Consider the following 22,527-nt stretch of genomic DNA (forward strand, 5'->3'; position numbering starts at 1 on the left):
TTCCTTGTTGCTGCATGTCTTTCAGGTTGCCGTCTCCTCACTGTGGCTAGTATCATTCTGTGGGTGACATTATCATGTTAGAAACGTGAAAGAACTAATGATCCGTGTGACTGACGGCGCTCTGTATACGGCCGTATAACATCAGGGCGTCACAGGGTGAAAGCTGCGCCCGCCCGCACCGGGGAACAGACCCGACGTCCTGCATCAATACAGTCAGTCATGGCGCCAAACTAGTTAGAACAATGGATGAGGAAACACAATAATAAAGAGCGTCGGCCGGCCGCCTCCTCCCGCGAGAGTTGGTGGTGCTGAGCTCCCTCCGGAGCCGCTTCCTGGTCTCCTCCTCTCATTCATCATCTGCCTGCTCTCATCACTCAGCACGATTATTAGTACAAGCTGGAAATGAAACTACAGATCCCAGAATGCCGTGCAGATAAAACCACTGCCCCAGTACGAGCGTCTGCACGAATTGCACTCTGGGAATTATAGTCCCACTGTGACAGGATGCCAGAGAATCACTCCGCTTCCATGTAGACTCCTATGATCACAGCAGCTGTATCTGATCGATGTCATTACACAAACCCTGGAGTCAGAGAGCCACTCACTTATAGATCTCGCGAGATCAGTGCAGGCCACGCCCACTTTACAACCTTTTGATTGAAAGGAAAAAAAAGCCGGCAGCAGCAGTAGGAGACTAGGAGCAGTAGCGCGCGCCTCCTCCCGGAGCGACTCCCGCCAGCCTCGTGCAGCAGCGCGCCGCCCCCTCCTGAGCCGGCACCGCTCTAGTATCACTCGTGGCCGTGTACTGAGGAGACATGTCTGAGGGAAGTGCCGAGCAACCGGCGTGCCCGGCCCGAGAGGCTGAGGACAAGATGACGGTAGAGGAGGCGGGGGATGCCGGCGGGAACAAGACGCAGCCCAGCACAGCTGAAGCCGCGGTGCAGGTGAGTGCACGGCCTCCATATCACCGGGCACTGGGGGCACGGTCCTCGCCTCCCCTGAGTACCGCGCTGCCATGGCTGCAGATGCCGCAGACGTGTGTACATGCCGCCAGGTGGGGGACAATGGGACCGGCTGCGCGGAGAGCGCCCACCTGCGGGCACCGCGGAGAATGCCGGGCCGCTGTGGTCCTGTCAGTGCCAGGCCGGTGCCATAATTCCCGGAGGTGTTACTATGACTGGCCCAGAGATCCCAGCTGTCCCTTGTTACACAGGTTCCAGGTGACTCTCCCTATTCCTGTGTCCGCCATTGTCAGGATCTCTGCTTCCTGTCAGTGCCAGGCCGGTGCCATTATTACCGGAGGTGTCACTATGACTGGCCCAGAGATCCCAGCTGCCCCTTGTTACACAGGTTCCAGGTGACTCTCCCTATTCCTGTGTCCGCCATTGTCAGGATCTCTGCTTCCTGTCAGTGCCAGGCCGGTGCCATTGTTCCCGGAGGTGTCACTATGACTGGCCCAGAGATCCCAGCTGCCCCTTGTTACACAGGTGACTCTCCCTATTCCTGTGTCCGCCATTGTCAGGATCTCTGCTTCCTGTCAGTGCCAGGCCGGTGCCATTGTAACCGGAGGTGTCACTATGACTGGCCCAGAGATCCCAGCTGCCCCTTGTTACACAGGTTCCAGGCGACTCCCTATTCCTGTGTCCGCCATTGTCAGGATCTCTGCTTCCTGTCAGTGCCAGGCCGGTGCCATTGTAACCGGAGGTGTCACTATGACTGGCCCAGAGATCCCAGCTGCCCCTTGTTACACAGGTTCCAGGTGACTCTCCCTATTCCTGTGTCCGCCATTGTCAGGATCTCTGCTTCCTGTCAGTGCCAGGCCGGTGCCATTATTCCCGGAGGTGTCACTATGACTGGCCCAGAGATCCCAGCTGCCCCTTGTTACACAGGTTCCAGGTGACTCCCTATTCCTGTGTCCGCCATTGTCAGGATCTCTGCTTCCAGTCAGTGCCAGGCCGGTGCCATTATTCCCGGAGGTGTCAGTATGACTGGCCCAGAGATCCCAGCTGCCCCTTGTTACACAGGTTCCAGGTGACTCTCCCTATTCCTGTGTCCGCCATTGTCAGGATCTCTGCTTCCTGTCAGTGCCGGGCCGGTGCCATAATTCCCGGAGGTGTCACTATGACTGGCCCAGAGATCCCAGCTGCCCCTTGTTACACAGGTTCCAGGTGACTCTCCCTATTCCTGTGTCCGCCATTGTCAGGATCTCTGCTTCCTGTCAGTGCCAGGCCGGTGCCATTGTTCCCGGAGGTGTCACTATGACTGGCCCAGAGATCCCAGCTGCCCCTTGTTACACAGGTGACTCTCCCTATTCCTGTGTCCGCCATTGTCAGGATCTCTGCTTCCTGTCAGTGCCAGGCCGGTGCCATTGTAACCGGAGGTGTCACTATGACTGGCCCAGAGATCCCAGCTGCCCCTTGTTACACAGGTTCCAGGCGACTCCCTATTCCTGTGTCCGCCATTGTCAGGATCTCTGCTTCCTGTCAGTGCCAGGCCGGTGCCATTGTAACCGGAGGTGTCACTATGACTGGCCCAGAGATCCCAGCTGCCCCTTGTTACACAGGTTCCAGGTGACTCTCCCTATTCCTGTGTCCGCCATTGTCAGGATCTCTGCTTCCTGTCAGTGCCAGGCCGGTGCCATTATTCCCGGAGGTGTCACTATGACTGGCCCAGAGATCCCAGCTGCCCCTTGTTACACAGGTTCCAGGTGACTCCCTATTCCTGTGTCCGCCATTGTCAGGATCTCTGCTTCCTGTCAGTGCCAGGCCGGTGCCATTATTCCCGGAGGTGTCAGTATGACTGGCCCAGAGATCCCAGCTGCCCCTTGTTACACAGGTTCCAGGTGACTCCCTATTCCTGTGTCCGCCATTGTCAGGATCTCTGCTTCCTGTCAGTGCCAGGCCGGTGCCATTGTTACCGGAGGTGTCACTATGACTGGCCCAGAGATCACAGCTGCCCCTTGTTACACAGGTTCCTGGTGACTCTCCCTATTCCTGTGTCCGCCATTGTCAGGATCTCTGCTTCCTGTCAGTGGAAATACTGTTGTTGAGGGCTCAGTTACCCATCTGACTTTTCCCGTGTTGTCAGTGGTTCTCGCAGATGGCGCTCCTACTTGTTGTGGTCTATGCCGCCATTCACAGGTCTATGACTTTGTTGTGGAGACAGGTCTGATTTTGACTGTCAGTGTAAGACTATGGGTCTGTGAAAATATTGGATAACACTTAGATGACATCCGAGTGCAGTCTGATTTTTCACCAACTATCAAAGGAGAAGGCGGAGACATTTTTTTTTTCCTCTCTTTTTTTATTTTTATATAAATTTCTCCTCCTACAAGAACTGACACTGGTCAGAATGAGTCTTTCCCCCCCCTCCCCTAACAATTGTGTCCAGTCCTGGCAAATCTATCCATGCCTCATAAGAAGACAAAACCCTTTTTTTTTTTTTTTTTGGGGGGGTTTTTGCTTGCGCTTTTTTCATTAACTTTAATGGGTGGTACACGCAGCCAAAAGGCTGAGAGAATTGCCGTACAGCAGATGTGTTAAAAAAACGCTGTTATAGTTCAGATCTGCAAGGAAATAAGCAGCATGAAACTATAGATATCTTTCAGTGTTGGTTTTCTAAAACGCTGCGTTCTTCTCAGTGGCAAAAACAAAGCATGTGGACAAGCACTGAAATAATGTCGCACAGGTCCTGCCCTACCATTACCTGCCACTCTCCTGCCAAGCTTGGGGATCTCTGAGCAGAACACGAACTTGGCCTATGTATATCCAACGCCATGTGGACATGTGACCACAGCGCTGAAACCTTCAGGCCATGTTCACACTTTGCGGTGGAACCGTGGCGGTTTTGCAGCTGCGGGTCCGCTGCAGTTTCCATTGCGTTTACAGTAACATGTAAACCCTATGGAAACCGCAAACCGCTGTGCACATGCTGCGGGAAAAACCGTGCGGGAACGCAGCGATTTACAACCCGCAGCATGTCACTTCTTTGTGCAGAATCGCGGCGGTTCTGCACCCATAGAAATAATAATAATAATAATAATAATAATTTTTATTTATATAGCGCCAACATATTCCGCAGCGCTTTACAAATTATAGAGGGGACTTGTACATACAATAGACATTACAGCATAACAGAAATACAGTTCAAAACAGATACCAGGAGGAGTGAGGGCCCTGCTCGTAAGCTTACAAACTATGAGGAAAAGGGGAGACACGAGAGGTGGATGGTAACAATTGCTATAGTTATTCGGACCAGCCATAGTGTAAGGCTTGGGTGTTCATGTAAAGCTGCATGAACCAGTTAATTAATTTTTTTTTTTTTTTTTTAAATATAGGCCACACAGGGATCGTTAGGTTAATGCATTGAGGCGGTAGGCCAGTCTGAACAAATGAGTTTTTAGGGCACGCTTAAAACTGTGGGGATTGGGGATTAATCGTATTATCCTAGGTAGTGCATTCCAAAGAATCGGCGCAGCACGTGTAAAGTCTTGGAGACGGGAGTGGGAGGTTCTGATTATTGAGGATGCTAACCTGAGGTCATTAGCGGAGCGGAGGGCACGGGTAGGGTGGTAGACTGATACCAGGGAGGAGATGTAGGGTGGTGCTGAGCCATGGAGTGCTTTGTGGATGAGGGTAGTAGTTTTGTACTGGATTCTGGAGTGGATGGGTAACCAGTGTAATGACTGGCACAAGGTAGAGGCATCGGTGTAACGGTTGGTGAGGAATATGATCCTGGCAGCAGCATTCAGGACAGATTGGAGCGGGGAGAGTTTGGTAAGAGGGAGGCCGATTAGTAGAGAGTTACAATAGTCCAGACGAGAATGAATAAGTGAAACAGTAAGAGTTTTTGCAGAGTCGAAAGTAAGAAAAGGGCGAATTCTAGAAATGTTTTTGAGATGCAGGTAAGAAGAGCGAGCCAGTGATCGGATGTGGGGGGTGAATGAAAGGTCAGAATCAAGGATGACCCCAAGGCAGTGGGCATGTTGCTTTGGAGTAATGGTGGAACCGCAAACGGAGATGGCAATGTCAGGCAAAGGTAGGTTAGTAGAGGGAGAGAACACGAGGAGTTCAGTTTTTGACAGGTTTAGTTTCAGATAGAGGGAGGACATGATGCTAGAGACAGCGGTAAGACAATCACTGGTGTTTTCTAATAAGGCAGGCGTGAGATCAGGAGAAGAAGTGTATAGTTGGGTGTCGTCAGCATAGAGATGGTACTGGAAGCCAAATCTACTGATTGTTTGTCCAATAGGGGCAGTATACAACGAGAAGAGGAGGGGGCCTAGGACTGATCCTTGAGGAACCCCAACAGTAAGGGGAAGGTGAGAGGAGGAGGAACCAGCGAAACATACAGTGAAGGATCGGTCAGAGAGATAGGAGGAGAACCAGGAGAGAACGGTGTCCTTGAGGCCGATGGAGCGGAGCATAGTGAGGAGGAGCATTGATGCATTGATCCGCTTACTTCCTGCATGGGGCTGTGCCCACCATGCGGGAAGTAAGTGGATAATGTGCGGGTGGTACCCGGGGTGGAGGAGAGGAGACTCTCCTCCAGGCCCCGGGAACCATATTTGTGTAAAAAAAAAAATTAAAATTAAAAATGCTATACTCACCTCCCAGCGCTGCACGCGGCCGTCCGGTTTCAAGTTTGCTATGCGAGCAGGACCTGCGGTGACGTCGTGGTCACATGACAGTGATGTCACGAAGGTCCTTCTCGCATAGCATCTCTGGAACCGGACCGCCGCCTGCAGCGCCGAGGAGATCGGGACGTCAGAGGGTGAGTATATCATTATTTTTATTTTTAACATTACTATTGATGCTGCTTATGCAGCATTAATAGTAAAACAAGTGCAGGATAAACCCGCAGCGGAACCCGCAACACAAACCGCGATAAATCTGCAGGGATAACCGCAGCGGGTTTGCCCTGCAGATTAATCAAATCCGCTGCGGGAAAACCCGTGGGAGAACCCGCAGCCCCCTTCCTACATGTGAACATAGCCTCAGGATTCCCTCCCACCACTGAGTATTAGGCCACGTTCTGTATCTTTACCTCAGTATTTGTAAGCCAAAACCAGGAGTGGGTGATAAATGTAGAAGTGGTGCATATGTTTCTATTATACTTTTCTTCTAATTGTTCCACTCCTGGTTTTGAGTTAGATACTGAGGTAAATACTGACCAAATACTGAGCATGTGAAGGTGGCCTAAAAGTGAGTTTATTAATTTGGTGCATTCTGTTTCACCACTGGGCAGCACGGTGGCTCAGTGGGTAGCACTAGAGCCTTGCAGCGCTGGGGTCCTGGGTCCCACTAAGGACAACATCTGCAAGGAGTTAGTATGTTCTCCCCTTGTTTGCGTGGGTTTCCTCCCACATTCCAAAGACATACTGATAGGGAGTTTAATGTGTTCAAACTGTAAAGAGCTGTGAAATATGTTGGCACTATATAAATAAAATATTATGTGATATGGATGGGTCATCATAGTTAGATTGTTGGAGGTCTGACACCCGCCCACACTGATCAGCTGTTTGCACCACCTTCTTGATTAAGAGGTGAACTGCAGTCACTGGGGTGCAGGGCTGTGCTGTTTTGCTCTAACAGCTGGTTGGTGGATGTGCTGGGCATTGGACCCTTCCTGATCTGATATTGGTAACCTATCCTAAATATTGATCAGTATGAATGATGAAGAATAGGCCATCTGCACCCAGTGGTCATTTTGCAGTGGTCGATGAGCATCAGAATAGACCCCTACTGACTGCAGCATCGCAGGATATGTGCACACGGTCAGTAAATGCTACGGGTTGGAAGCTGCGAACTTGTGCATTGTCGAACCCGCAGCATCTAGATGTTACCGCATAGTGTATGGGATTTCTCCAAATTCTGTGTTCACTATGCGTTCAGAGACTCCCGCGGCTCACATGCCGAGATGGACATGCAGCGTCTTTCCAGACCGCAGCTTGTCTATTTATCTTGTGAAGACGTGAAGCTCTGCGAGATGAATCTCACCCGTACATTATATTGGACACGGTGATTCCGCACGGTTCAATGAACACATGTGAATTCACCTGCGCTCAGTAGCCGACAGCGCTTTGGTCGCAGCAGACATGTGCTACTTCCAAAGCACTACCAATTACCGAACGTCTGCACATACCTCAAGAGGTTAAACTGCTGAGATCGGCACGAACTCCACTCATAGCAGTTACTCAGGTGGCGACTGTTTAACGCGGCATGTGAGCCCGCCCCGTATGAAGTGCTGAGGCCTGAGCAGAGTGTGCCTCACCTGTTCCCGGGCACCATGGTTCCCATCACTTGCCTGCATTTGCCAGGTACTTTTGCCACCTCTGCTCACACCTCACTGATTATTTCTACACTCACAGGAACACCCAAATGTCTCGGCGGGGTAAAGATGGAGAAGTCATGGTGGCAACACTGATGGAGCCTGTATGCATTACAGCGTAGTCTGGCCATGGCATCAGGGACTCTTTTCTGGGTGACAGTAAAATCATATTACCTGTGACACTAGTAAACTATAAGCCATCTAGTGATCACTGTAGAAAAAAAATCTTATAGACCGGATCTTTAAACTGGCGGGCTGCGGCTGTTAAATGGCCACTGATCGGCTACATTTAAGGTGGTTTATATAATAGCCTGTTTAGATAGGCTGACTGCGCTTCCATGCCCACCGAACAGTCGTTAATGTGATCTTTCTGTCCTCATAGAATATTATTGTTCTCAGTAGCACGTGCAGGACGATTTTTAAGCAAGCTTTAAATTAATTTAATCTCACAAAGAAGCGTTTTGCTCATCAGTTAATTGCCAGCCTGTCCTAGCTCGTTCCTGATCGGTGATTGTACATGGGCTGTTAGCCCAATACATCTTAGGCTACTTTCACACTTGCGTCAGTATGGGGCCGTCGGCCCGACGGACAGTGTGTTAAATGTAGCACAACGTGGCCACCGGATGCAGTTTTACAACGCATCCGCTGCCCATTGTGAGTACCGGGGAAGAGGGGGTGGAGTTTCGCATATGCAGTCGAAAGTGGTGGACTCGACGCACAAAACTTTACATTAAACATTTTTTTTGTGCGTCGCGGAGCCAAAACACGATGCTTCTGTCGCACGATGGATGTGACGTGTCGGTAATACAAGTCTATGGAGAAAAAACGCATCCTGCAGGCACATTTGCAGGATTCGTTTTTTCTTCAAAACGATGCATTGAGACATACGCCAAACAATGTAAGTGTGAAAGTAGCCTTATCACACCGGCAGTGCTTCTCTCTGTGCTACATTGTATCAGTGTGTGTGTAAAACGTACCAGCTGCTGCTGGGCTGCTCCCAAAAATTGTGGCGAGAGAATACAATTCTAGAAAAGTCAGTTGAGTAGTATGTGGTCTGTACTTATAATATCTGGGTGTAGTGACCATTGTGTACTTGCTGTTTGATTGCTAAAAACACACATTTTGCTGCCTAAAATCTGGTACTTCAGTCACATTGTTGTTAAAGCATAACGTTTTCTGTATATTTGCTATTTGACAAATAAGAGTGATCATTGCAAGTTTACACATCTGCAGAGAGAAGGAAGATCTAATTTGTAGGTGTGATGCAATACTGTACAATAGAGACCCCAAACACCTGCTAAGGAGGGGACGTACGTGTAACAAGGGCTATGGTTAGATGCTGATGTTGGGGGCTGTGGGTACCAGGGCACCCTTGGCAATTGGCTGGAATGACCATGCATTGAATGTCAGACAACTTGTCTTGTCAGACTTGTCTTGGTTTATTTCACGTTTTCTAAACCTGTTGGTTCATTGTTTTATGTAACAAATTACTGCAAGGTTAAACTGATGCAAATCTTGAAATTCAATTTAAGCAATGTTTAGTTGTGTGAAATTAAAACATTGTCCACAAAACAATGTCAACATATTTTTCCACAGGAGCAGGAGTCTGGAAAAGATGAGAATGAGTCCCCTAATAAAACAAAAGAAAGCACTGAAATGGACCCTGGTGGTTATGAAGAGAAAAGGGTAACTTGTATTTCAGCATTACATGAAGACTGTCTTTTTTTTCTAAAGAATATGTGTGCAGTGGAGTTTATAGATACATTTACTTCCTGAGTTTGCCTAACTCAACATGGATTACTTCTGTAAATCCCCTTGTAAAATCTTAAGGCTGACCCTCCAGTGTCAGCTGCAGATCGTGTAAGGATTGGCCCCATTCAATAGAACGTAAAATGTATGTATGATGGTGGCCCGATTCTAACACATCGGGTATGCTAGAATATGTATGTAGCTTATTTATGAAGATTTCAGAATAATGCAATGAATATACAGGATTTGCCCGGCCAGGCGCGACCTAACCGTGAAGCCAGGGCCAGCTGCCACGTAGTATATGGCACAGCCTGCACCACATCGCTGTGTAAAAAAAAAAAAAAAAAAAAAAAAATTAAAATGGTTATATACTCGCCTTCTGGCGGCCCTCGGATCCAGCCCAGGCCTTCAGGTATGCTCCTTTCCCAGTAATGCCTTGCGACAATAACCCGTGATCATGTAGCACGTGATCTGGGATCATTGCCGCAGTGCATTCTTGGGAGCGTCGCAAGGAGTGGGAAAGGGTGCCGTGGAAGGTGAAATTTTTTTTTTTTTTAATTTTTATTATTTTTAACATTATCTTTTTACCATTGATGCTGCATAGCCAGCATCAATAGTAAAAATTGAAGTGGTGTTTAAATCCCGTCCCAATATCGCTGATTGGTCGTGGCCGTCCGCAACCAATCAGCGACCCGGGATTTCCGTTACAGACACACAAGTGGACTTTAGGCAATTATATAGATACTAGATGTTGGCCCGATTCTAATGCATCGGGTATTCTAGAATATGTATGTCAGCCACATAGTTTATACAGTTAGGTCCATATATATATTTGGACAGACAACCTTTTTCTAATTGTGGTTATAGACATTACCACAATGAATTTTAAACAAAACCATTCAGATGCAGTTGAAGGTCAGACTTTCAGCTTTCATTTGAGGGTATCCACATTAAGGCTGCCATCACACTAGCAGTATTTGGTCAGTATTTTACATCAGTATTTGTAGCCAAAACCAGGAGTGGGTGATAAATGCAGAAGTGGTGCATGTGTTTCTGTTATACTTTTCCTCTAATTGTTCCACTCCTGGTTTTGGCTTACAAATACTGATGTAAAATACTGTCCAAATACTGATAGTGTGGCGGCAGCCTAAAATTGGATGAAGGGTTTAAGAGTTTCAGCTCCTTAACATGTGCCACCCTGTTTTTAAAGGGACCAAAAGTAATTGGACAATTGACTCCAAGGCTATTTCATGGACAGGTGTGGGCAATCCCTTCATTATGTCATTCTCAATTAAGCAGATAAAAGGCCTGGAGTTGATTTGAGGTGTGGTGCTTGCATTTGGAAGGTTTTGCTGTGAAGTAAATATGTGGTCAAATGAGTTCTCCATGCAGGTGGAACAAGCCATCCTTAAGCTGCGAAAACAGAAAAAACCCATCCAAGAAATTGCTACAATATTAGGAGTGGCAAAATCTACAGTTTGTTACATCCTGAGAAAGAAAGAAAGCACTGGGGAACTCATCAATGCAAAAAGACCTGGGCGCCCACGGAAGACAACAGTGGTGGATGATCGCAGAATAATCTCCACGGTGAAGAGAAACCCCTTCACAACAGCCAACCAAGAGATCAACATTCTCCAGGAGGTCGGCGTATCAATATCCAAATCTACCATAAAGAGAAAACTACATGAAAGTAAATGCAGAGGGATCACTGCATGGTGCAAGCCACTCATAAGCATCAAGAATAAAAAGGCTAGACTGGACTTTGCTAAAAAAACATCTAAAAAAGCCAGCACAGTTCTGGAAGAACATTCTTTGGACAGATGAAACCAAGATCAACCTCTACCAGAATGATGGAAAGAGAAGTATGGTGAAGGCGTGGTACAGCTCATGATCCAAAGCATACCACCTCATCTGTAAAACACGGCGGAGGCAGTGTGATGGCTTGGGCATGCATGGCTGCCAGTGGCACTGGGTCACTAGTGTTTATTGATGATGTGACACAGGACAGAAGCAGCCGAATGAATTCTGAGGTATTCAGATACATACTGTGTGCTCAGATCCAGCCAAATGCAGCCAAACTGATTGGTCGTTGTTTCATACTACAGATGGACAATGACCCAAAACATAAAGCCAAAGCAACCCAGGAGTTTATTAAAGCAAAGAAGTGGAATATTCTTGAGTGGCCAAGTCAGTCACTTGATCTCAACCTAATTGAGCATGCATTTCACTTGTTAAAGCCTAAACTTCAGACAGAAAGGCCCAAAAGCAAACGGCAACTGAAAACCACCGCAATGAAGGCCTGGCAGAGCATCAAAAAGGAGGAAACACAGCGTCTGGTGATGTCCATGAGTTCAAGACTTCAGGCAGTCATTGCCAACAAAGGGTTTTCAACCAAGTACTAGAAATGAACATTTTATTTAAAATTATTGAATCTGTCCAATTACTTTTGGTCCCTTTAAAAACGGTGGCACATGTTAAGGAGCTTCATCCAATTTTAATCTGGATACCCTCAAAGGAAAGCTGAAAGTCTGAACTTCAACTGAATCTGAATTGTTTTGTTTAAAATTCACTGTGGTAATGCCTATAACCAAAATTAGAAAAATGTTGTCTCTGTCCAAATATATATGGACTTAACTAGCAGAGGCCACGTAACACAGACAGCCACGTAGTATATAGCCCAGCCGCGCAGTGTATATAGGAGCCCACGCGACCGCTAAGTCATCTGGGTAATTTCGCAATGCATCCCTGGGAACGGAAGCTGGCGGTAGCCTCGCGCGCATCGGTGGACGGCGGAAGGTGAGAATAGCACTTTTATTTTTTTTTAAATTATTTTTAAGATTAGATCTTTTTACTATTGATGCTGCATAGGCAGTATCAATAGTAAAAAGTTGGTCACACAGGGTTAATGGCAGCGTTAACAGAGTGCGTTACACAGCGGCATAACGCGATCCTTTAACGCTGCCATTAACCCTGTGTGAGCGTTGACTGGAGGGGAGTATGGAGCGGGCACTGACTGGACGGAAGTAGGGAGGGGCGAATTCGCGGCCGGACTGTGCACGTCGCTGATTGGTCACAGCCGATCAGCGGCGCAGGATTTCTGTTACAGACAGACCGACGGAAGTTCCCCTTAGACGATTATATAGATAGATGTGTGTGTATATATAATATATTATATTATATATTCCAAACCCCCATTACTATAAATTGGATGCTCAATGTTTGTTGATTTGATGGTTTAAAGGGACACTGTCACCTGAATTTGGAGGGAACAATCTTCAGCCATGGAGGCGGGGTTTTGGGGTTTTTGGTTCACCCTTTCCTTACCCGCTGGCTGCATGCTGGCTGCAATATTGGATTGAAGTTCATTCTCTGTCCTCCGTAGTACATGCCTGCACAAGGTAATCTTGCCTTGCGCAGGCATGTACTATGGAGGACAGAGAATGAACTTCAATCCAATATTGCAGCGAGCGGGTAAGGAAAGGGTGAATCAAAAACCCCGCCTCCATGGCTGAAGATTGTTCCCTCCAAATTCAGGTGACAGTGTCCCTTTAAGCAATCTTCCCACAATGAATTTAAGATTTTCTGCACCCATTAGTTATAGGGAACGTGTCATATTAAAATAAATAAATGCTGTTAATAGCGTTCTCAAGCTGCATGGTGTACACACTGAGCGCCCCACTGCTGAGAGGAAATTAACTTTATTCCTCCTGGCAGCCTAGGGCTTTCAGTCATGTGGAATGTGCCAGTGTGGTTTCAGTCACCGCTCGGCGCATAGTTGGCGGTGGCTGTAATCGCACCCTGACACTAACAGCCGGGAATTTGTCTTGCTTAAGTCAAATTTTGATGAAGATTTATCTGTTTCTAATGTGTAAATCTTCATTTATTTACAGATGTGTTTTGTCTTTTAAATTTCTTTGCTTACAGAGCGTAGACAGATCCAACAGATTTGATTACCTTTTGAAACAAACGGAGTTGTTCGCACACTTCATTCAACCAGCAGCACAGAAAACGCCAACATCGCCATTAAAAATGAAGCCTGGTCGTCCTAGGTTAAAGAAAGACGAGAAGCAGAATCTGATATCCGCAGGAGAGTACGTTGTATACACTTATATACAGGTGTCTGCTATGTAGGAATGACTCTGAAATCTAGATGTTTATGTAGACTGTATCCTTATCCATACTAAAGGGAATCTGACAGTAGGATCAATCCTTCTAAACCATCTATATGGGCACTTAACCCCTTAATGACCGCCAATACGTCTTTTAACTGACCTGAGATATAAGAGAATAGCCTCCCCATACAGATGACAATCCAGCATCTGTCGGTTGTACACTATAGCTGACAACTTGCTGTACCAGCCACGATCAGTATTTGCACCATCTAAATCTGTTTAACCCCTTAGATGCTGCTGTCAATAGTGACTACATCATTATAAATGGTTAACAGAGTGTGGGGGCTTCTTCTTTGTCACAATTGGCGCCCTCAGATCATGATTTTGTTGACCTGATGTTTGCCATGGCAATTCATGACCAAATAGCGGCCTTAGAGTCTGACAGCTGTAGTAATCTGTTTAGAAGTTAGCAACATTTAGGTGGTAAAAATACACATTTTCATTTCTGTCATACCACTTTGCTTTAATTCCTGTAAAGCACCTGAAGGGTTAATAAACTACCTGACAGCAGTTTTCAATATGTTTAGGGGTGCTGTTTTTAAAATGGTATCACGTTTGTGGGTTTCCCAATATATGGGACCCCTAAAGTCCCTTCAAACATGGATAAGTCCCTAAAAAAATAAATTTTGTAAATTTCTTTGAAAAAATGAAAAATTGCTGCTACATTTTTAAACCTCCTAAAATGCTAACAAAATAAAATAACATTTTACAAATGGTGCTGATGTAAAGCAGACATGTGGGAAATGTTATTTATTAATGGTTTGCTGTTGTATGACTATCTGGATTAAAGGGATAATCATTCAAATTTAGAAAATTGCTAATTTTTTAACATTTTTCTCAAATTTTTGATATTTTTTATAAATAAACACAAAAAATGTTGAACAAAATTTACCATTATCATAAAGTATAATGTGTCACAAAAAAACAATCTCAAAATCACTGGGATTTGTTGAAGCGTTGCAGAGTTATTACCACATAAAGTGACACTGGTCAGATTTCAAAAATTTGGCTCGGTCACTAAGGGGTTAAATCATAGGAAGCTCAATAACATATCTTCATTTCTGCAATTTTGATGTTTTACTCCGGAGGAATCCTCATTTTCTTAGTGGATCACTTGCATATTAAGAAACATGTGGGATACTCTGGAATAAAACATTTGAACACAGATATCAAGGTATGACTTTATTCAGTTTCCTATGACCTACATGCCCATATAGACAGCTTAGGAGGGTTGTTCCTACTGACAGATTCTCTTTAAAGAATTCTAACTCTCGAAAGGGGTAAAATCTACTATATAAAGCTGTGTGTGTGTGTGTGTGTGTATGTCCGGGATTGGCATCTGCACAGTCGCAGCTAAAGCCACAAAATTTTGCACTCACACGCCTGGACCCCGAGAGCGTTATAGGCTATATTGTGAGGTGAAATTTTAACCCCGCGCTTTCCAATTCACCAAACAATTTTGCCCCTATCTACATAATGGAGAAAAAAGTGAAAGGAAAAGTGTTGGAGGCGTCGCAGCTACAGCCACAAAATTTTGCAGTCACACGTCTGGACCCTGAGAGCCTCATAGGCTATGTTGTGAGGTGAAATTTTAATTCCGCGCTTTCCAATTCACCAAACAATTTTTCCCCTATCTACATAATGGGGGAAAAGTGAAAGGAAAAGTGTAGGAGGCAAATTGACAGCTGCCAGATGTGAACAAGGGGGACTTAAAGAATGAGAGTGATGGCGCAAAAGAGTATATACCGTACAGTTGCTAAGGTGGGGCCCCGACATGGGATACTCACCACACACGGGGATATGAACACACACACAAAATGCGCCACACACTACCACGTGCTTGAACACATATACCACCCTCAGCACACATTTCACCACACATACACCAACCTCGCCACATAAGTCGAAACACAAAAGTCGCCGCTCAAAACTCGCCACGCGCAAAACTCGCCACATGCAAAAACTAGGCTCACGCAAAACTCGCCACAAGTGCAAAACTCACCTCATTGAAAACTCGCCACACGCAAAACTTGCACACGCGGAAAAATTGCCACATGCACAAAATTTGCAACACATGCAAAAGTTGCCTCACACAAAACTTGCACATACTCAAAAGGCACCAGACATAAAACTCACCACGCGCAAAACTCGCCATGCGCAAAACTTGCTGCACACAACTTGCTACACTAACCTGTTACATGCAACTCGACACACAAAAAGTTGCTACATGCATGTTGCCACACAACTCAACACACACAACTTGACAAACGAAACTCGCCCTAAAACACACACAAGTCTGGTATTAGCCTTCAAAAATAAAAATCTGATTAATAAGCAGACAAACTACAAGAGCAACAAATGTACCATATATGAAATACAGCAGCTGTCAGTCACATGACCTGTCTATTATGTGTATGTGTGAGCTAATATATACTGCCAGGGGGAGGGCTTCCTGTTGGCTGGGGATTTATCAGGCTGCCAATTTATCTTACAAATACTGAGGTAAAAATACTGAGCAAATAATGTGTTAACGAGGTCTAATACAGGAGATCACACAGGTATATACTATATACAGGGGAGATGACACACAGATATATACTATATACAGGAGAGAACACACAGGTATATATTACCGTATATAGAGGAGGAGATGACATACAGGTACATACTATATACAGGAGGAGATGACATGCAGGTATATACTAAATACAGGAGGAGATGACACACAGGTATATACTATATACAGGAGCAGATTACCTACAGGTATATACTATATACAGGAGGAGATGACATACAGGTATATGCTATATATAGAAGATGACATACAGGTATATACTATATACAGGAGGAGATGACACACAGATATATACTATATACAGGGGAGATGACACACAGGTATATACTATATATAGGAGGAGATGACATACAGGTATATTCTATATACAGGGGAGATGACACACAGCAGGTATATACTATATACAGGGGAGATGACATACAGGTATATACTATATACAGGAGATGACATACAGGTGTATACTATATATAAGGGAAATGACAAACATGTATATACTGAGGTGAAAATGAGAGGTGTGAGGTGAAAATGAAAAGGTGTGAGTGCAAAATGAGAGGAGTGAGGGAAAATAGTGTAGTGATCGGAAAATGACAGATGTGAGGTCGAAATGACAAGTGTTAGGGGGGAATGAGAGGAGTGAGGGAGAAAATGAGGTGTGAGGGAGAAAATGAGAGATGTGAGGGGAAAATAAGAGAAGTGACGTGCTATAACTAACCACAGATATTTACTATGCCCAGGCAACGCCGGGCTCTTCAGCTAGTATGTTAATATAATGGCACGGCTGCAGTGTTGATATTTGCATAAGGCTTCTTTGCGCCACTGAATTCACTTAATCACTTAATGTTTTGCTGCCCTGTTATAGGATTGAGTCCAGTTATGGCCACAAAGGGTCTCCAAACCCCCTCTCTCTCCCCTCTCCTGTTCAGGGAGCCTGATCATATTACATTAATGGACCACAATATGAGAGCTGTATGCAGTTGCACTGATGTGTGCGACATCCGACATCCGTTGCTGTAGAATGGCGCCTTTCCACAGCAGCAGACGTCATACACACCAGCGCGACTTCATACAGCTGTCTGATTAACAACTGGTAATCAGTTCTGATGAAGGTCTGAATGTAAGGCCAAAAACGCTTAACATCTTTTGACTGCCTAAATAAGAGACTGTATTTACTGCAAACCTACTTGAGATCAAAAGTTTTTCCTCTATTATATATGGGCTGGATACCCTACGTGAGCACCACTTTTCATACTAGGAGTGCTGTATACTACTCAACATTCAAGGATACTGGCATGCATCTTTTAGCTGCAGTCCCAGTTGCAAAACTGTACCAGTTTCTATATTACTGTGTATACTGCTTAAAGCCTTTTAGAATCTACTTTAGAACTCGCTAACAGTAAGCTCACATCTCTGATTTGCCTGTCAATAATCCTATGAATGTTACAAGAAAGACTCCAACACAAGTCAATGTCACTCTTGTAGTGTCATGCTGATTATTCTCAATGCTGTTGCTTAATGCAGGATTCACTAAACCATCTCAGAAAAATGGCTGTTCAGCCTCTGTTTGAAGACTTTCTTTGAAGGAGAACTTGCCACCTCTCATTGATCACCCTCACTGTCAGTTATTTTCTATATCTACTCTGTACCTTCTCCCTTTCAGTTTCATTCCATTGCTTCTCTTGTTTCCATATGCAAATGAGAATAACGATGATCCCTCTATACTGTGACATCCATTCAGATATTAAGTCTCCTCTTAACTTTCTTTTTTGCAAGCTAAACTTTCCAAGATCTTTTAAGCGTTCCTCATAGGACCTACTATGCAGTCCATCCCGGTAGCTCTTCTCTGAACTTGCTCCAGTTTTTCAATGTCTTTTAAAATGTGGTGCCCAGAACTAGACACAATATTCCAAATGCGGCCTGACCAAGGAGGAGTAAAGGGTGATAATTACTTAACGAGGTTTAGACCCTATGCTTCCCTTAATACATCCCAGAAATGTTTGCCTCTTTGCTGCTGCATCACGTTGACTAGTGTGCAGTCTGTGATCTTAGTGTACCCAAGTCTTTTTCACACGTGTTGTTGCTTAGTTCTTTTCCTATCTTTCTACAGGTTTAATTTTATTTTTTCCTGCCCGGATGCAGAATCTTGAATTTCTCCTTGTTAAATACCATTCTATTAAGGTACCTTCACACATAACGATATCGTTGCTTTTTGTGACGTAGCAACGATATCGTTAAGGAAATCGTTCTGTGTGACAGCGACCAACGATCAGGCCCCTGCTGGGAGATCGTTGGTTGCTGAGGAAAGTCCAGAACTTTATTTCGTCGCTGGACTCCCTGCAGACATCGCTGGATCGGCGTGTGTGACACCGATCCAGCGATGTCTTCACTGGTAACCAGGGTAAACATTGGGTTACTAAGCGCAGGGCCGCGCTTAGTAACCCGATGTTTACCCTGGTTACCAGCATAAAAGTAAAAAAAAAACAAACACTACATACTTACCTACCGCTGTCTGTCCCCGGCGCTCAGCTTCTCTGCACTCCTCCTGCACTGGCTGTGAGCGTCGGTCAGCCGGAAAGCAGAGCGGTGACGTCACCGCTCTGCTTTCCGGCCGCTGTGCTCAGTCAGTGCAGGAGGAGTGCAGAGAAGCTGAGCGCCGGGGACAGACAGCGGTAGGTAAGTATGTAGTGTTTGTTTTTTTACTTTTACGCTGGTAACCAGGGTAAACATCGGGTTACTAAGCGCGGCCCTGCGCTTAGTAACCCGATGTTTTCCCTGGTTACCTGGGGACCTCGGGATCGTTGGTCGCTGGAGAGCTGTCTGTGTGACAGCTCTCCAGCGACCACAGCGACGCTGCAGTGATCGACATCGTTGTCAGTATCGCTGCAGCGTCGCTGAGTGTGAAGGTACCTTTAGTCACTGCCCATTGTTCAAGCTTATCTAGATCCTTCTGAATCGTTTGTCTTCTCTATTGTTCGCTATCTCTCCTAGCTTTGCATGTCTGCAAAATTGATCCGTTTACATTCAATTCCCTTATCTTGATCATTTGTCAATGTCGAACATTGAGGCTACAGAGCATTGTAGTACCCTACTTGAAGCACCATTCCAATTGGATGTGCAACCAACCGTTACCACTCTGAGTACGATCATGGAGTCGGTTATGAATCCGCTTAACTTGTAGCCTTGCTGATCCCATACTTGGTCATTTTTTCAATTCGAATACTATTACTGTATATACTCGAGTATAAGTCGACCCGAGTATAAGCCAACCCTCCCTCCCCCCCCCCCCCCCCCTAATTTTGCCACAAAAAACTGGGAAAACTTATTGACTCGAGTATAAGCCTAGGGTGGAAAATGCAGCAGCTACCGGTAAATGTCAAAAATAAAAATAGAAACCAATAAAAGTAAAATTGAGACATCAGTAGGTTGTGTTTTTTGAATATCCATATTGAATCAGGAGCCCCATATAATGCTCCATACAGTTCATCATGGGCCCCATAAGATGCTCCATACAAAATACGCCCCATATAATGCTCCATAAAGTTTATGATGGGCCCCATAAGATGCTCCATATTAAAATATGCCCCATATAATGCTGATTATGGCCCCATAAGATGCTCCATATAACAATGTGCCACATATGCTGCTGCAATAAAAAAAAAATAAATACATGCCTCTCATCGCTGCTCCTCAGCGTCCCATCTCTCCGCAGTGACTGTTCACACGAATACGTCATCGCACCTCTGACCTGAACAGTCACAGCAAGAGGACGGAGCGACGGTGGATTGGGGAAAGGTGAATATGAAAAACTTACCTTCTCCCGGCGCGGTCCCTGGCAGCTTGTCCTGGACAGAAGGTCTCTGCCACCCGCAGCTTCTTCCTCTGTTCAGCGGTCACTGGTACCGCTCATTACAGTAATGAATATGCGGCTCCACCCCTATGGGAGTGGAGTGCATATTCATTACTTTAATAAGCTGTACCACGTGACCGCTGAACAGGGGAAGAAGCTGCCAGCGTCGGAGACCATGGGACATGCAGGGACCACGTCAGGAGCACCTGGAGCAGGTGAGTATGTGACAGTCGTTTCTCCCCCTCACCATCACTCGAGTATAAGCCGAGAGGGGCACTTTTAGCCCATTTTTTGGGGGGCTGAAAATCTCAGCTTATACTCCTCAAGTATATATGGTAGTTACTTTATCAAATGCTCTGCTGAAGTCGAGATATACTATATCCACAGTGTTTCCCTAATCCACCCAGTCAGTGATTCTATCATAGAAGGAAATTAGATAAGTCTGGCATGACTTGTGTGCTACAAACCTATGCTGGCTCTGTTTATTTACTGTATTCTTATTCAAGAACTTGCATAGATGTTTAATTTGTTCAAAGATCTTTCCTGGTATAGAAGTAAGGCTCACTGACTTGTAATTTCCTGGCTCCATCTTCTTTCCTTTTTTGAAGATGGGGACAACATTTGCTCTTCTCCAATCTTCTGGGACTTCTTTCGTCCAAGTTTTTTAAGATTCTAGCTAGTGGTTTTGCAATTTCCTCTAACTTTCTGTACACTAGGATGTAATTCATCTTAAAGACCTGAATGTGTGACTTTCCCCTAAATGCCATATTTATGCTATGTAAATCACACAAGTTTTACTGTATTCCACACTAGTTCACTTTTTGCCCAGATACGCAATTTACGTATAGACATTAAGGCTAAGTGCAGACGTTGCAGATTATTTGCGTATTTTTGCACTATGAAAACGCTATAAAACCGCAAATAATCTGCATACATTAAGCATCCTATCATTTTTAATAAAATCCGCAATTTCTGTGCACATGATGTGCGTTTTTCCGCATGAAAAACGCATTACGGAAAAATAATGAACCTGCTCATGAATTTTGCGTTTTTTTTGCGGTTTTCCCACGGTCTAGTGCATTGGGAAATGTCTGGGGAAAAAACGTGCAAAAAAAAAAAAAGCATGCAGATTTCATGCGGAAGCCTGGCAGAAATGTCCGGATTTCCACAGGAATTTTCTGCATGAATTCCTGAACGTGTGCACATAGCCTAAAACTTCAATTGATTGAAATCTTTATTAGGGTTTTCCAACATCATTTTATTTTTTAAATCAGGTAATTATTATTGAAGAAAAACATTGCATAACCTTTTCCAAAACCTAACAAAACATAAAAAAATACAATACTTTAATATACAATTTTCAAATTACGTTATATGGATAGTGTATTATGTGAACAGTCAAGCCTATTGTCAAACTCTAGTTACAATATTTTCTTTTAGGCAAAGGAAAATTTTCAATCTAACCCCCTGTTCCCACCACTCCTCCCATGTTTTTGTTCAAGTCATATGCAACCTCTATCAGTTTTCCGACATCATTTTTAGTTTAGGCTGTGAATGTTGCCCTAGTTTGATCATGTATGCATAATGTTTCAGTAACCGACACAGAAGGACGGAGCAGGAGGAGGATGAAGAACTTCTAACTGAAAACGCCAAGACTACAAATGTCTGCACCAGATTTGAAGACTCCCCATCATGTGAGTACAATGATATGAAGTTGAACAGTGCTTTCAAGATCGGGGTAATCCATCCTTGTGACATTTTAGTCTGCCTTTTTGCTGTTTTGGGGTATCTTTAGTGACAGGCAAATATTACACTGCTCAAAAAAATAAAGGTAACACTTAAACACATTGTAACTCAAAGTAAATCACACTTCTGTGAAATCAACCTGCCCAGTTATGAAGCAACACTGATTGTGAATCAATTTCTCCTTCTGTTGTGCAAATGGAAAAGCAGGTAGAAATGATGGCAATTAGCAAGAACTCCCCTATAAAGGAGCGGTTCTGCAGGGGGTGACCACAGAACATTTATCTGTTATCCATTTTTGCTGTTTTGGTCACTTTTTGCATTTTGTCAGTGCTCACCCCTAGAGCTACTGTACAGTAGCATGAGGCGGTGTCTACAACCCACAGAAGTTGCTCAGGTAGTGAAGCTTATCCAGCTACTAATGTGAGCTGTGCTTGATGGGTATCTGTATCTGGCAGCAGTGTCCAAAGCATGGAGCAGATAGCAGGACATGGGCCAGTACACAAGGAGACGTGGAGGGGGCCGTAGGAGGGCTACAACCCAGCAGCACGACCGCTACCTCCTTTGTAGAAGGAGTAACAGGAAGAGCAGTGCCAGAGCCCTGCAAACTGACCTCCAGCAGGCCACTAACATCCATGTCTGCTCAGTGTCAGAAATAGACTCCGAGGGTGGTATGAGGTCCTGATGTCCAAGTGGATGTTCTTACAGCCTCACACCCTTTAATGTGGTTGGCATTTGCCAGAGAACACCAATATTATCAGATTCAACACTGGCGCCCTGTTCTCTTCATGGATGAGAGCAGGTTCACACTGGGCAGATGTGACAGTCTATAGATGTTGTGGAGACCATTCTACTGCCTGCAGCATCCTCCAGCATGACAGTTTTGGCAGTGGGTCAGTAATGGTGTGGGGAAGCATTTCTTTGTATTGGCAGCACAGTGATACATGTGCTAGCCAGATGTACCCTGACTGCCATTAGGTACTGGGATGTGGTCCTCAGACCCATTGTGAGACCCTATGCAGTGGACCCTGGGTTCCTTCTAATGCATGGCAATGCCTCATGTGGCTGAAGTGTCAGCAGTTCCTGCATGATGAAAGCATTTATACTATGCAATG

The 22,527-nt window shown here is 45.2% G+C and overlaps 1 protein-coding gene across 1 annotated transcript in view; it reads left to right on the forward strand.

Annotated features, from left to right (window-relative positions):
• The first annotated feature begins 496 nt into the window (after window positions 1-496).
• LOC138656772 (SWI/SNF-related matrix-associated actin-dependent regulator of chromatin subfamily A member 5) overlaps window positions 497-22,527 on the forward strand; it is a 77,217-nt gene continuing 55,186 nt past the window's right edge. The window contains exons 1-4 of the mRNA XM_069744009.1: window positions 497-944; window positions 8,926-9,015; window positions 13,003-13,169; window positions 21,263-21,363. Of these exons, the coding sequence (XP_069600110.1) occupies window positions 816-944; window positions 8,926-9,015; window positions 13,003-13,169; window positions 21,263-21,363 (487 nt within the window). The 5' untranslated portion in view covers window positions 497-815. The remainder of the gene's footprint in view (window positions 945-8,925; window positions 9,016-13,002; window positions 13,170-21,262; window positions 21,364-22,527) is intronic.

This window comes from Ranitomeya imitator, chromosome 1, assembly GCF_032444005.1.
Source record: "Ranitomeya imitator isolate aRanImi1 chromosome 1, aRanImi1.pri, whole genome shotgun sequence".
NCBI lineage: Eukaryota > Metazoa > Chordata > Amphibia > Anura > Dendrobatidae > Ranitomeya > Ranitomeya imitator.